Source organism: Engystomops pustulosus, chromosome 1, assembly GCF_040894005.1.
Source record: "Engystomops pustulosus chromosome 1, aEngPut4.maternal, whole genome shotgun sequence".
In the NCBI taxonomy this organism is placed as follows: domain Eukaryota; kingdom Metazoa; phylum Chordata; class Amphibia; order Anura; family Leptodactylidae; genus Engystomops; species Engystomops pustulosus.
Genome location: NC_092411.1, coordinates 235,469,043 through 235,484,701, shown reverse-complemented (window position 1 = coordinate 235,484,701; position 15,659 = coordinate 235,469,043). Strand labels below are relative to the sequence as shown.

Below are 15,659 nucleotides of genomic sequence, written 5' to 3'. Positions count from 1 at the left end.
AATTAACTCTTTGTTGGTGGAGGAAATGAAAATCATCAATTTTTAGGAAAATTTTTATGTGTTTTTTTTTTTTGGCCGTTAACCATACCATGAAAATAGTATATTATTTTTATTCTTTGGGTCGCCACGTTTATGAAAATACTTCATTTATATATATTTTTTTATTTTTTCCCATTTTTACTGTATAAAAAGTAATTTGGCAAAATTGTTGTTAATTTTAGCATCACCGTCTTTCATATGCATAACTTTTTTATTTTTCACCTCAAAAATCTGTTTAAGGGCTTATTTTTTGCAAGAATGATAGCTCTTTTTAGTGGTCTTATTTTAGATTGCGTAACTTTTTAAAATCACTTTTTTAGAGCATTTTTAAAGGGCATTAATAAAAAATCATCTTTAGCAGAGAGAGTTTTTTTAGGTTGTTTTTTACGGGGTTCACTTTGCGGATCTAATAACGATTCTGTTTTATTATACAGATTGTTACGGACGCAGGGATACCAAATATGTGGGGGTTTTGTGTATTTTATTCAATTGTACTGAATAAAAACTAATTTGGAGAAAATCTTATTCATTTTAGCATCACCATCTTTTTATATGCATAACTTTTTTATTTTTTGGCAGATAAATCTTGTTAGGGGCTTATTTTTTGCGAGAACAGTTGTTCTTTTTAGTGGGCTTATTTTGGAGTGCATAACATTTTTTAAATCACTTTTTAGAGCATTTTTTATAGGGTATTAATTAAAAATTATCTTTTTTCGGAATGTTTTTTGCGTTTTTTTCCTCCGGCGTTTACCGTGCGGGTCCAGTAACGATTCTGTTTTATTATGCAGATTGTTACGGACGCGGCAATACCAAATATGCGGGTTTTTTTTGTGTTTTTATGTTTTTTATACTTTATTAAGTTTTTTTATGGGAAAGTGACATTTTAGGGGCTTATATTTTTATGTATTAATTTTTTATTTATTATAATGTGTAGTGTTAACTGTTTTTGCATATTTTTACTTATACATACTTGAACTTAAACCAGTGATGCTCTGATTCTCTGATGCTCTGATCACTGGTTTAAGTTCAATACACTGCTCTACAATACTATTTTATTGTAGAGCAGTGTAAACTGTCTGAGCAAGCTTGCGCATGCTCAGACAGTTTACAGCCAGACCCGGAAGGGGTCTGGCTGCCATGGAGACCGGGCAGCTCCGGGGCACATGCCAGTCCTCGGAGCTGCCCGGAAGAGGATCGGATCCCCCGGTAAGCGGCACGGGGGATCCGATCCACAGCGCTAACACCGTTACACGCCGCGGTCATGTTTGACCGCGGCGTGTAAGGGGTTAACACCCGCGATCGGAGCCGGCTCCGATCGCGGGTGTTAGCGCAGGCTGTCAGCTGTACTAGACAGCTGACAGCCGCTGCTTCTGGTACCGGCTCCGTTCGTGAGCCGGTGCCAGAAGCAGGACGTTATAGAACGTCCCCGTGCGCTAAGTATCTAGCCCCGGGGACGTACTATAACGTCCAGGTGCGCCTAGGGGTTAAAACCTATTTAGTTTTAGAAAGAAAAAAAATTATGTACCGAACAGAGTTTTTCTACACAAAATATGTGCTGAAAAATTTAAACTCGGTTATACTAGAGTCAAGAAAAAAAAAGTCAACACTCACCTTTCCGCCGCAGGTCTTCTCCTTTTCAGCCCGGCAGTGGCAGGGGGCCAGCTGGCAGGCTGCTGGGGCTATATACACTACAGGGGGCCAGCTATATACTACAGGGGGCCGGCTTATGCCACATGTGAATGCAGCCCTAATCTGCTGCTATTGACCACCGTGCACAGAAATGATCCAAATCCAGGTTAATAGACCATAAGTAACAGACCTATTGAGTAAAGTTGAAATCTGCAGGCCATCCTCGTGCTATATGATGGCTATTTGTGGCATTTGTTAACATCCAATAAAGATTACTGCATGCTGACTATAACGTATAAATGCCAATAAAAATACAAAATGTACATTGGGGAACTATAATGAATTACTACAAAGTGAGACACTGCATTAATAAATACAAAAAATTCCAAATGATACAAATCACAGTCATAGTAAGACTAAACCTGGAATTATAGAATGCATTGCCAACCATCTACTGGGATTCCAGGACAAATGAGGAGAGTGAGGAGAAAGAAAGTCTGAGTGGAAGTTCATTAACATGAAGTGCAGGTCAGTGATGTCAAGTGCATATAGAGCTATGGGTATAAATAATTGACGCTACGCAAAAAGAAATGGAAAGCAAACGTTGCCCAGTGCAATATCTCACCACTATATCCATAGGATTTCAACAACTTCTAGATCCATTATCATATAAATTCACTACAATTGTAATAAGGCAATGGGGAAAAAAATAAAAAATAAAACTCAAGCAAAAATAAAAACATAAAAAACTTGCTTTTAGTGCCACTACCAGTTTTTCTATTACATCCAAAAGAAATACTACCTTTTAAGGTCCAGATAATGCAAAAAGTTTGGACGCAATAATAACACTGTATGCTAAACAGTTTGTTTCAATTAACAATGGTAACCCGAAGGAACACAAATGTCCAGACAAGGACTCCCTCTAAGGAACTCTAGGGAAGGGTTACACTTTGAAAAATGACTTGTGCTTCCCACTGAAGGAAGGTAATGTGAACTTGGAAAGGGCAATTAAATTGTCAGAATTAACAAATTTGTTTTTAACTAGAAGATAGCCAGAAGTATAGTCTAGGGGCTGGTATTGATCGGGGAAAACAGGGAACATTCGTCTTCAGGTATTTACGCTGCCACCTTTGCATTAGAGGCTGTTTTTGACCCCATCAATCCTTGCAGGAGATTGCTCTGACTTTTTCCATCTGCACAAAGGCTTAAGGTATCTAGATCAGGTGCTAATGTTTTTAAACACATCCATACACTTTCATATCACTCAAGATATAGGGCAAGATTTACTTAGATCCCCATTTCTTGTATAGCTAAAAACGGGTAAGTCACTCTGTATTATTATTATTATTATAATATATATATATATATCACAAGTCAAACTTGTTTAATGATGTCACACAAAATGAGGACAAGGTAGTTAAAAGATGCACCAAATCTATTGGTGGCGCATGCTGTTAAGATTTGGCACATGTAAGGCGAGTATTTTACAGGGAGTCTACCAAGTCTAAGAGCACCACTGCTTTATAACCACTGATAAGGCCATAACTAACCCTTCAAAGTGTGTCATGGCATATATTTATAGGAATCACAGGTAAGGACGGAACTCCGCGTGGTTGTGGTGCACGAGGACAGGCGAATACACGCCAAACGTACATAAAAGGAAATATCCCGGCACTCACTTCTTACTTCGTTGCGATAAGTTTATTGATCAGAAGTCATATATACAAATAGAACGCGTTTCGGCTTACAAAGCCTAGTTAACAAGGTAGTTGACAAAGGCTTTGTAAGCCGAAACGCGTTCTATTTGTATTTATGACTTTTGATCAATAAACTTAATCGCAACGAAGCAAGAAGTGAATGCCGACATATATTTATAAGCAGAAATGGATTAAGTATATTGTATAAAAATGATTTGCACGATTACTATAAATGATGCAGTTGGTGCTCCTAAAACGTTACCTTCACTCAGAGCACAGCTCTGGACCACCCAACCCCTCCACAATCTGTGTGCAGGTAAAGAGAAGATAAGATGGGGGATGTTGCATACAGATGGGAGGGTGTGGTGTTGTAGAGCAATGTGCTTGGAGCAAAGGCAATGCCTAGGGGGCACCAACTGCCTCATTTATGGAAATACAGTGATTTATTACAAAACATATAAAATCTGCTAAGTATGATAAACTTCATTGTTAGGGGATCTGCTTTGCTGTATCAATGGTTAAAAAAACCAAATAGGTCAACTGACAATAAAGCAAAATAGTCACACACCAATCAGGAGTTTTATCAGAAGTGTCTGAGGTAAAACTGTTCAAGTTGCCCGTGGAAACCAATCAGAGCTCAGCTTTCATTTTATAAACTGCTGTCGGAAAAACAAAAGCTGAGCTCCGATTGGTTGCCATGGGAAACTAGAGTTCTGCTTTCTGACACTTCTGATAAATCTCCCCCCTGGCAGAATAATATTCTATTATTTTTTTTCTAATCTTTTCATTTTTGTAGACTTTCTATATTTTAGATCCATTATTCTGGAACCTGTCATCTTGATTGTGCCTTTGCTAACAGCATTTAGTGATATTACATAGAGCAGCTTCATAGCCATAAACAGCAAATTACAGAAAAAAGTACAGATAAAAATATGGGAAAATAAATTTTAAAATATCCCAAAAATGCTTAAAAATATTTAAACAATTGGTAATTTTGTGTTGCCATTCTTGATTTAAAAAAGCAACAAATGAAAAAAAGCACATAAAGAGAAGGGATTTTTAAAAAAAAATACTTTTATATGCCAAGTGCGTTTATATGCTAAACATTAGTTGGCAGCCGCAGTAGAAAGGATTTTAAAGATTTGCCAGTCTCCTGCATAAAAATGCACTTCACAATGCGGTTTGCAGGCGTTATGGCTGAATGGGTTTATACACTATCTACTTAAATTCATTTGCCAGAGATAAAAAAAGCTTGACAGCTTGATGCACATATTGCTAGCAACAGCAAATAAAACCCACTAAACTAGTATTGATTCCCCTTACACTGAAGATACATCATAGCCAATATCGCTTGACTCCAGTAAGACCAGAGGCCGGTTCAGCCACTGGCAGCAGGTGCATGAGAGTGGACTTCTAATTATAAAATGTCTTGGTCCTGGCATGTATAGATATGACATACAGCGCCACTTCACCTCATCTGCAGTTCTGGGGTAGTGAAAGAGGCAATGGCAGTTCTGGGGTAGTAAAAGAGGCATTAGGTAAAAGGGAAAGGGGTTTCATCAGTTGCCGTCTGAACATGATTTTCACAGCCACCGACTGTCCATGCAGCTACAACAAAGCTCCACTAAAGTAAAGGTGGTCATGTTTTCTCAGCAGAGAGGGTGGTGTGGTCATCACTGTGTATGGAAATACTGAATAAATACTGCTGCCATTCAGACCCATAAAAGGAACACTCCAGTCACTGAATTATACCTTCTGCCCTGGACCTCAGGTGCCTTAATAGTACCAGTATGAAATCACCACATTTGGAGGTGAATTTGGAGCTAATGACTTGCTCTAGGGCAGTGATGGTGAAGCTTTTAGAGACCAAGTGCCAAAATTAGAACCAAGACCCACTTATTTATCGCAATGTGCCAACACAGAAATTTAATTAGTGACTCCCTCCTCTGTCACAGCTTTCATGCATATCTGCACCCTGAGGACACCAATAAAGCAGAAAATAGGAAAGATTTGGATGATCATTGTAGCTTCCTTCCTGGGTCCATTAACAGGAGGAATTGTCAGGGCTGGAGCAGGAGCTATAATGATGATCCAGATCTGCCCACACCTTCCCACTCCTCCAGTAGTCCCAGGTAGCGCCATAGGTTTGCCACCGCTGCTCTAGGGTGTATTTTTTATGGGATGATTCACAAATAACCGATCTTATTGAATGCCACAAAATGATTCACCAGCAATCACCCCACAAACCTCACATTGTACCTTTTAAACGCCTATATATACATGTTTCACTTATGCCTTTATCCGTGGGATTATTGCCCACCATTCTAGAAAAGACTTTCATTTATGCACTCTGTTACTAAATATCCAGTCTTGCTTGTGAGGAGTTCAGCACACAGTTAAGCTAGCCTGCATCCTAACTGCCATTGACACTGCTAACCCGGCCACCCTCAGAAATGAAGGACTTGAGAGAGACGATGGATGTGTGTAACTCGCTAAAAGAGAATAACTGAGGGAAGGGGGCGAAACATGGACCCACTCCCGAATTCTCAGGGAATCATAAACAGCCAATGACCATCTCAACTCCTCATTACTGAGGGGGGCTGGGTTGGCAGTGGCAGCTCCAGTTTAGAAGTGGCGTAATCTGACTGTATGCTTGAGATCGCTGATGTGGACTGTATTTTTTTTTATGATTATTTAAATAATAGATGAATAGCTGCTTCTGGATAAATAGGTATACTTTTACTGTTGTATAATAGCAGTTTTCAAATAGATGATTAGTTAGTGTTAGTTATTTAACCTGTCAGTTAAACTAAGTTAGAGTCAAGTCTGTGCACGTTAACTGTGGAGAGTAAACGATGGCATGAAACTGACTTTGATACTAAGGTGGTTTGTAAATGTACATATGTGACACCTAAATAATATCTCAGAGGTACACACCTATAGTGAAATGTATCACTTATTGCTTTCTATTCTGTTTATTTTGGTAGACTTTTCTATATTTTTTACATAGTTTTTTAAAAAAAAGTTTAATATTTTTACCCTATATAACCCATAAAAATATATTTATCTCTAGAATGATAATAAAAAATTCTATTGTGCCATATTGAATGCCCATCTTTCAGCAATATCTGATGCCAGCACTTTTATCCATCTCCACCACAGTGATTTAAACCACATTTTTTATACTTATTTTTAAAGATGTTCTGATGCATGGATGCATGGCACTCTCCCATACAAATAATGAAAAACAACACTGGGTCGGTTCAGCGATATTTTATCTTCCAAGCAGACGGTACATCACATAGCTTGATATAGGTTTTTAGCAGCGAGATTTAATATCAATGGAGAAGCGTTCACAGGTATAAAACTTTCTACTCAACACCTATATATCACAGAATATGTGATGACAATAAGGAAGATATAGAACTCATCCTCCTAGGGAGTAAGAATCTTGTCAGAAGTGAGTGACTTACTGTATATCAAGAAAGTAAATTTTACATCTATGACACTCAATTTAAATGGTACAACTCCACATAAAAAACATCATATACAAAGTTTAAAACATATGCATGTCTACATTTCAATAATTTTTGTTCCAGGCTTTGCTTTCCTTTTGAATAATAGTGCAATATAACTATAGATATTATTTTTTGTTCCATTGTTAAAATGGAACTAATAGATCTTTACAAAAGATTTTGATAATAATGATCCATTCTCAAAGAATACTGATAAATCAATCACATAGATGAGAATACTAAACTTTGTAATATACTTTATAAAAAAAATATGTTCCTGTGTCCATCTTTTTCCTCTTCCATTCCTCTTTTTTTTATTAAAGGGGTTGTCCCAATATTGCAGTTATACCTTTATCCTGTGGATAACAAGTTGATCGATGAGGATCCAATTGCTGGTACTCCCACTCATTAACAGAACGGGATCTCACTAATGGTTGAAGAGTCCGAAGAGGAGCAGTCAAGAGACAGCAGTGATTCCCATACATATGAATGGAGGTACAGAAAACGTACATTTCCAGCCATTCCTCTTGGAACAACCCAGTATTTTGAGTAAATCAGCTTTCTGTCCTGTATCTACAGACAGTTCAGAGATAAAGGTTGTCTGGGGATTGAAAAACATGGCTGCTTTCCTACAAAAACAGTTCCACACCTGACCATAGTTTGTGCGGGTATTGCAGCTCAGCTCTCTAAAAATGAACTGAGCCTTGTTGAATGAAAAAAAAAGAAAAAAAAAGCTTCAAAAGTTTAATTACTCTTTAAGAAAGATCTCCAATTTTTATCACCTAGCGATGTTTACACACTAAAGATCATTTTTAACTCCCTTACTTTACTCAGTTTTAGCTCCTGTCACTTAGAGATGGTCAGTGTAAAATTCCAGACTTGAGGTGGGGACTTTTTTAAGCAGACACTTCATGATTTCTGTGTTATAGAATGTTGTGTGCTGGCCATGTGCCTAGATTATCTGGGTCCAGGGTTTATATACACTTTTATTTAGCTCCTAAACATTTTACTAGCATCTGACACATAGAAAAAGAGAGATGAGACAGATCAGAGTTTAGAGATGATGAGATCAATGACACGGGTATAAAACATAATGACACTCTCAGCTCTGCTAATTCACCTTTAACAAACACAGAGTCAGCTCTACTATATCCCTTCCTCAGATAAAGACCGTATCTTAACGGAAGCTAATCGTGAGAACATTTACCATATGGATACATTACCAGAGCCCCTCTTTTCTTCACAGGCATTTCAACTGTTTCACCCTTCCATTGCGCCACTTACACTCCCCCCGCCCCCCCCCCACCTCTACTTGATGTCATTTTACACAGTGGAAAGGGGGAAGTGCTCTTGCACAGAGTAGTTCTGGCACACTAGAATACTTTTAAAAGTTGTAGAAGGAAGGAAGTCATGGATAATAAATATAAGAAGACACCCTCATAGATCTAGGCAGTGTTACTAAGTTTCCCTAGTTAATCATGCATGATTTTGATGGTAAATGGTCTTTAAAGGAAACCTACCATCACAGATCTACCTAATAAGGTATCATAGCTATATGTTCTTTTTATAATAAAATGGTTAATAGCTCAGAACTTTCTAGAACTATATATGCAAATGTTGTTGAGAGGCTACTGGTCCACGCTGTGGAGCAGGAGCTACAGCTACTAAATGCCCCAGGAGCCGCTCTCGGTCCTACCAACTAAGAAGTCTTCTGCACGCGTGCAGTAGCTCCGGCTTTGCATAGACCAAACAGAGCGTGTATACTTGCAGATTTGTGGCCTCAGTTCTGGGGCTATTGTGCATGTCCATAACTCTGGCTTGGCAGACGAGTGCTGAAGACTTCTTGGTAGGAGTGTTCAAGAGAGGTTATTGGGGCATGGAGTAGCCGTAGCTCCCGCTCCACAGTGCTGCTATGACCCAGTAGCCTCTCAACAAAATTTGGATATATATTAGATTATAGTTTTAGAAAGTGCTGGGCCATTAACAGTTTTATAAAAAAACAAAACAAAACAAAACATGGAGTTATGATACATTAAAGGAACCTTCCCTTCCCCCGGATCTTCCTTATTAGGTAGGTCCGTGATGGTAGGTTTTCTTTAATCAAACTGCATACTTCAAATAAAACAGCAGTGAAGTAAAAATCATATCCAATACGGTTGTGCAAGGAAAATAAATTAGGGGTGGGGGTTCTAGTTAGTGGAGGAGCCAGTTGGGTGGCCCTTAGCAATCACAGATGCAGTAGATAGTTGGAAAAAAGGGGCTTCAAAATGTGTGAAAACCACTATAAATATGATAATGTAAGTGTAGTATCCTTCTGAACGTGTGATGATGCAATGTTAGATAGCATACTAAAACAATGTTTTTATATACAATATAGTTCTGTAGATGGGAAGCACTTAAATGGTGAAATATTTGGGCAAGTAATTACAATAATGTTTAAAAAAAAAAGTTGAATGCATACTAAAGGGGTTTTTCAGCAAGTCAAAAAATATATATATGAAAGCTATAGACCGGGAAAGAGATGTTGCTCTTTGTTTCCAAGGGTTGGACACACTGGAAATGCCTGGGTGCCCCCTCAGGTAACCACTGACCAAGGAAGACCAGCAATGCAGTCAATGACTGGCTGAATGGACAACTGCCATTTCCTGTGGGTCAGACACCACCTTCAAGCTGAAAGCACTATCTTTTTATATAATTCCGAATTGACAGTTTTCAGGGATTACAAAACCTTAATTGCCCCGTCAAAAAGCCGATAATTACCATGTATGTATCACCCACCTATATGCCAACTATAGCAGAGTCCTCATTAATCAGTGAAATAAACATAAACCTGTCAAAAAAACATAACTACAAAACTACCTACTCTTATGAAATATTTCTTTGACATCCACGAAAGAGTAGCAATATGACCATTTTGGCTGACAAGAGCATATAACTCTATGGTACTAACCGTGTTCTATGGCTGCTTTGAGCGTCGCTTCAGGATGTGTTGAACCAAGGGGGTTCCGAACAAATCGTCGTCGGCGCCTCAAGTCATCTTCCCAGTAGTCAAGGCGCCAGAACTCCCGGGGACGGCTACAACAAAACACAGAGATCACACATGTTAGCCATTACTAAACAGCATGGTAGCTGTGAATTTTCACAGACAGCCTTCCTTGTTTGCTTAGCTTTTTCTTTGACTTTCACTGTCATAACTGTCACTATTGAATAGTTGAACTTTACTAAAGAGGCAATGTGATATCACTGTACACAGGATACTCCTGCATGAAAGATGTGTACAGCAATGCCGAAGACTGTATCTGCAACAGATATAAGGTTCTCCCCCCAAAAAAGGGTCTATAAATAGATGCATAAAGATACAGCAAATACTGTTAAAAATGGCATGTACTGGAGCTAATCATATACAAAATTCCTATATGAAAAACTTAAAGGGAACCTATCATCAGATATTAACCTTATAAACCACCACTGGAACCTTATCAAGAAGATCAACACCTTCCAGATCCTGTTGCCTATAAGATTTATTTTCTGGACGATGACCCCATTCTGGCCCATTAAAAAAGTACTTGGAAGGTTTCAATCTGATGAGTTACTGGTATGGGTTTATTAAGGTTATTTCTGCTGTCACAGGCATGCCACCAAGTTTACAAAATAAAAAAAATGGACCAATTTGACATGCAGCGCTGCATAATCTGTGTGCGCTATATAAAGAATTATTGTTATTATTAAAATGATGCAAAACACCACAAATATTCAGTTTTTTTAAACAAAAAAAATGGTTTGCTGAAATATATCAGCACAAATGAGGCCAAAAGGGACACTTTGTCCTCTGTCAGATGGTGGGTCATGTGGGAGTTTACGCATAAATTTGGCGTCTGTGCTAGGGTGATCACAGAGGTAAGCAGATTCCTTATGGAGACCTTGCCATTAAAGGCCACCTCTGCTAGTGCGTGGAGACTTACAGACATGGACACGGCAAGGGGAGTCTGGGAAATATCCAAAATTAGGTTTTCAGAACATATTTAATCTTTTGGTTCAACAATGGAAACAAAGGGAATGAACACCTCTAATACCCATCAGGTCTATTGTTTGACTGAGTAAATTAGTTTTTTTATTAACCCTTTGTATAGTGTGACGGAATAAAGTCTTTATGACCATGTACTACACATACTCTCCTCCATTAGTGCAAGCCCTTCTATCTTGTGTTTTTCTCTTTAGGTTTGTCCTTGAAAAGAACAATATCACTTTTCCATCTGAGGAATTCCTCTTCATGGAAGGAAGGTGAAATGAACACTAAATACATCATTGTAAAATGAATTGCTGACAGTGTGATCAACTTCCCTGCACACTAGTGGCATGCGCTCCGATTTCAGGCTCATTTCAGCCCCAGCAGGGCATCTCTCCCGGAGACTGCATTTATAAAACAGAATAGGGAAAAGGCTATTATAAATATGGGATAGCATTACCTATATTAATCAAAGTCTGTCCCCTTTCATCATTTTTCTTTCTAATTTGTGCCTTTCCCTCACAAGGTCAGTAAATCAAACCAAACACCATTTGCCTCGAAAGTGTTAACTTTAATGAAAATCTTGCTTGTGCGTGATAATAAAATATTACTCCGTTTAGATGTGCAGGAATTTAATTAAAATCATCTCCTACAATATTCAGAACCTTTAGCCTCTGGGGTAGCAAAACTGCATATGACTTTTCATTTAGTCTTTAAATATGGTTAAAACTACACTTTCTATTGTCCATGCAATTTTCATAACTATAAGTGCACTTCCTTTTCCAACAGAACCTCAATAGCTCTTCTTATATATCCATTAGAAAATACAAAGCATGGAAATACAATTTATCTGGAAAAAACATCATCCGAAATAGTTGTATACAATAGATTTTTTATTTCCCATTAAAACATATGCTTTCTTAAAGGTACATGGATTGTAACCACATCCAGTATATTCCATATCCGTTTAGAAGGTATATAAAATAAAAAATGTTGTAAAGGAATATTATAAATTTAATACATATTTTTTAACACTGGAACAGATTTCCATTCCTTATAGCTGATCGATCATGTATCACAAAGCAATGACTAGACTGACAGTGACATTGTGTTATAAACATTCAGTAAAACTGCAGAACATGCACCACATCAGGTTTCTGATCAACCTTTTTATATAAAAACCATTGCAATACGAGACCATTTCATCTATTGGTTACTTTGTTATAGTAAAAGGAAAGATGAGATACCAGCTGCAATATAGAGGAGGGTTAACAGACGAGAGAGGAAAATACTGTTATCTATAGTGTCTGAGAAGAGCAGCAGAGATGATCCAAATCCTCAAAGTGCAGACTAGGACAGTATATTGGCTAAAGCAAATCTGTCACACATCTATGAAAATGAATTTCTAAGTTTCTGAAGGGCAGTCCTGTACCAGGGATGTGTCCCCAAACTCTAAGTGGGAGCACCTCCCTCCCACATTCCATGGCAGCCCCAGGAGTCTTCTGCTTTGTGCAAGAGGGATTTATATGCTATTTGATGCCTTTAAAAAACTGGGCAAGAAATCCCACAAATCTTACATAAATGTCCCAAGCCCGTTTCCCAAAATATTGCTCTGAGACCTTACCAATAGCCTTTTACATGAGGACAACTCATGAATGCATTATTATGCAAGGGCAAGTCTGAGGGAGGTTCAGGAATTGTTATCATATACAAAACCTAAAATATGACCAAACTATGCCTTAGTAAGAGGTTTAATACAAATGTTCCCAAAATCTTAAACATCTGATGTTAGGCCGAGTTAATACCTGCGTCTGGGCTTTCTGTTACAATCTCCACTTGATGGGGTGTTCTACTCTTGGCAAATAAATGTTTGATGCGTTATGATGAAAAGTTATACAATTTTTCAATTTACTTTCTGTATCAATTGCTCCCAGTTTTCAAGATCTCAGCGTGCTGTCATTCTATAGGAAACTTCACTGTTTACTTCTGGTAGATAAAATTCTTCCATGGTCATGTGATGTCAGACAGGTGCACAGCTCATTATAAGCTCCGATTATTCTGTGATATAATTTGCGGCCTGGCTGCTATGATACAGGGGGGGGGAAGGGGGAAGACACTGGCTCTGCTGCACAATTTTTTTCACTATTGATAACAAAAAGGAGGAGACCAATCATGCCTTCACCAGTTTTGGGGCTTCTATGGCCCGCGCGCCACTTTGGCCATGTTGAAAGGTGGGGTGTTAACACCTGGCCTGCCACATTTACTGTAACCAGTGGAGACTATAGCAAAAAAAAAACTAGTCTTCAGGTCAAAACTGTCAGGTTTTGTGTCCGTATCCACTAAGAGGCCAAAGCAAGGGGGGAACTTTAACGTTCAAAATGGCAGTTTTAACGAATTCTCCATAATGTGTTGGAACCTGCTGAACACATGTGAACTTACGGTCTGTGCTTACACATTTATTTTGAGCTCTTAGTCTGAGCTCTTCCCCAGTTATGTGATATCACTATTCACGAGGAAGTAGTGAAATAGTTAAAACTGCATATCTAGAAAATGAGAAGTATGGTCTTCTGTGAGGAACCATTAATAATAGATATTTTCTCATTTGTGATTTTGGGGGAAAATAGAGCACAGCTGGCTATGTGCAGTTCTATGATAGTCTGAATAGACTGCATGGGCACTTCATCATTCTGCCTTCTTATGTTTATCTGTAAAAATTACTATCAAATATCAGGCAGGCTGCAGTTGGGAATCACACGTTGCTCTGGGTCTATGGGGAATGATACAATGAGGGTCTATTCATCAGAATGGCAATCGCTACAAGTAATTAGTTCCCCAGACTAGAGATCTCCTGCAAGGCTTATTTCAGCTGGAGACACAAACATATGACAATGAAAAGCTAATGAAACCTGCTAAAATGTGTTAACCTTCACCGCCATCAATCCTTTCAATTCTCCTGCTTCCACTGTTAGGCAAAGATGGTAAATTATTCATACGTTTGGCCACCATCCTGAGACCAACCCACTAATCTAAAACTGAAAGTAGGGTTAATGAATAAATTATTGGACACTAGGAAATTAGGAAATATGAAAAGACTTGGAAAATTTGCCTTTCCCTTCATCTACTAGTACATTATGATTATGGCTCTGCAAAAATAAAAGTTCTGATGTAATAGATATAATTTATATACATGTTTAACATATTTAACACTTTAAAGATAGTAGCTGTAATTCAACTGGGATTACATAGTCAATGACAACTGGGAATCCCTGGCTTAAATACCTTTAAAAAGGTGAAGAATTTCTCAACAAGCTTAAATAAAATATTTTTTTTTTATAACAAAAGGTGGCAAAGATCATACAGCAAAAATTGGCTTTTCAAGGGAACTTGTCAGGTGGTTTCTCTGCCCTATTCTGTCCCCAGTATGTGCAGGATCAATTGTCGTAAGATTGTCAAAAATAAAGTTATACAGTTTTTAAAACCTTAGGTTGGATAAGCAAATTGACCTTAACTAGTCAAAGGGGCAGGAAGCGGCTTCATCTAGTCATGTAGTCGCCCTCCTAAACCACATGAGAGTTGGCTATCATTTTGGAGGGGAGCAAAAAGACATCAGAAAGGGAATTACAAAGTCAGCCAAATCTCACAGGACATGTAGAGATGACTACATGACGGGATGAAGCTGCTTCCCATCACTGTGATTAGTTAAGGTAAATTTGCATATGTCAATCTCAGGCTTCAAGAACCTACAACTTGGAGTTTTCAGGAACAGAAGGCCTAGTGAGGAACACCATAGAAAAGATCATTATTGAATGCTGACTGTTCCAAGACTAGCGTAAGGTGGGAAACACATGCAATGCTAAAGGGATCTTAAAAAAAAGATTTCAACCCAATTCAAAATCAACTGCGATCCGACCACTGGGACCCAACTATGGAAATGAGGGGGAAATGCTGTAATGAAAAAATGGGTAGGTAATGCTGTGCTTATAATAATACATCAACATTGCTAGTTTATCAGGTCTGTAAAACAATGTCCCTAATAAAAGGCTCTAACTTAGTTATATGGGTTTGCTTATTAATCATATTCATTCCCTAGTCCCAGGGTAAGCGATAAGTTGAACTGGTACCCAGTACTCTGCCATTTCTGGCAATGCTCCATTTAAAATGAAAGCACACCTACAAGCATGTAATTAGAAACCATGTCCAAATGCACAGAATGCTATGAATTAAAAGGAATTAAAGGGAATTTTACTGTGCTGGCAGCATGATATTGAGACATACATTGTAAATTGCAAACCATCTTTATTATTCCTGTCAATTACAGGGTTTCAGAGAAATTCCCATTGTAATTGGTATGCTAATGAGACAGTTGGTGCAACAAGTACCGCCTGGGCTATTCCACCTCTGTTAAATAAGCCTTTATTTCTTAGGAGAAACCTGGGGATGACACAAAGCAAAACAAGAAAAGTAATTTATGTAGGAACAGCACTGCTCAGAATATGGAGGACACAACCATGGTGCACCAACTGCCTCATTATCATACAGATTAAACTGGGAATATCTTGGAAATGGCACAATGGACAAAAATAAAGGTATGTTGGAAATCTCAGTTTTTTTTGCAACATGCAGCTAGCAGGGTATAATGCTTGGCAAAAGTAGCAAATGCCTTTAAGCTTAATGTGTTGATTCTTCGTATATCTGTTTTCTTCTATAAAATACATGGGCAGCTAGCAATACGGATGATGTAGTCACACAATCCTTGCCACAGCCCCACAGGTA

At 38.2% G+C, this 15,659-nt stretch overlaps 1 protein-coding gene across 3 annotated transcripts in view; it reads right to left on the bottom strand.

The window, feature by feature from the left end:
• LRBA (LPS responsive beige-like anchor protein) overlaps window positions 1-15,659 on the bottom strand; it is a 358,816-nt gene that overhangs the window by 180,391 nt on the left and 162,766 nt on the right. For all 3 annotated transcript variants that reach the window (XM_072121481.1, XM_072121491.1, XM_072121508.1), the window contains exon 37: window positions 9,831-9,955. In XM_072121481.1, coding sequence (XP_071977582.1) covers window positions 9,831-9,955 — 125 coding nt within the window. The remainder of the gene's footprint in view (window positions 1-9,830; window positions 9,956-15,659) is intronic.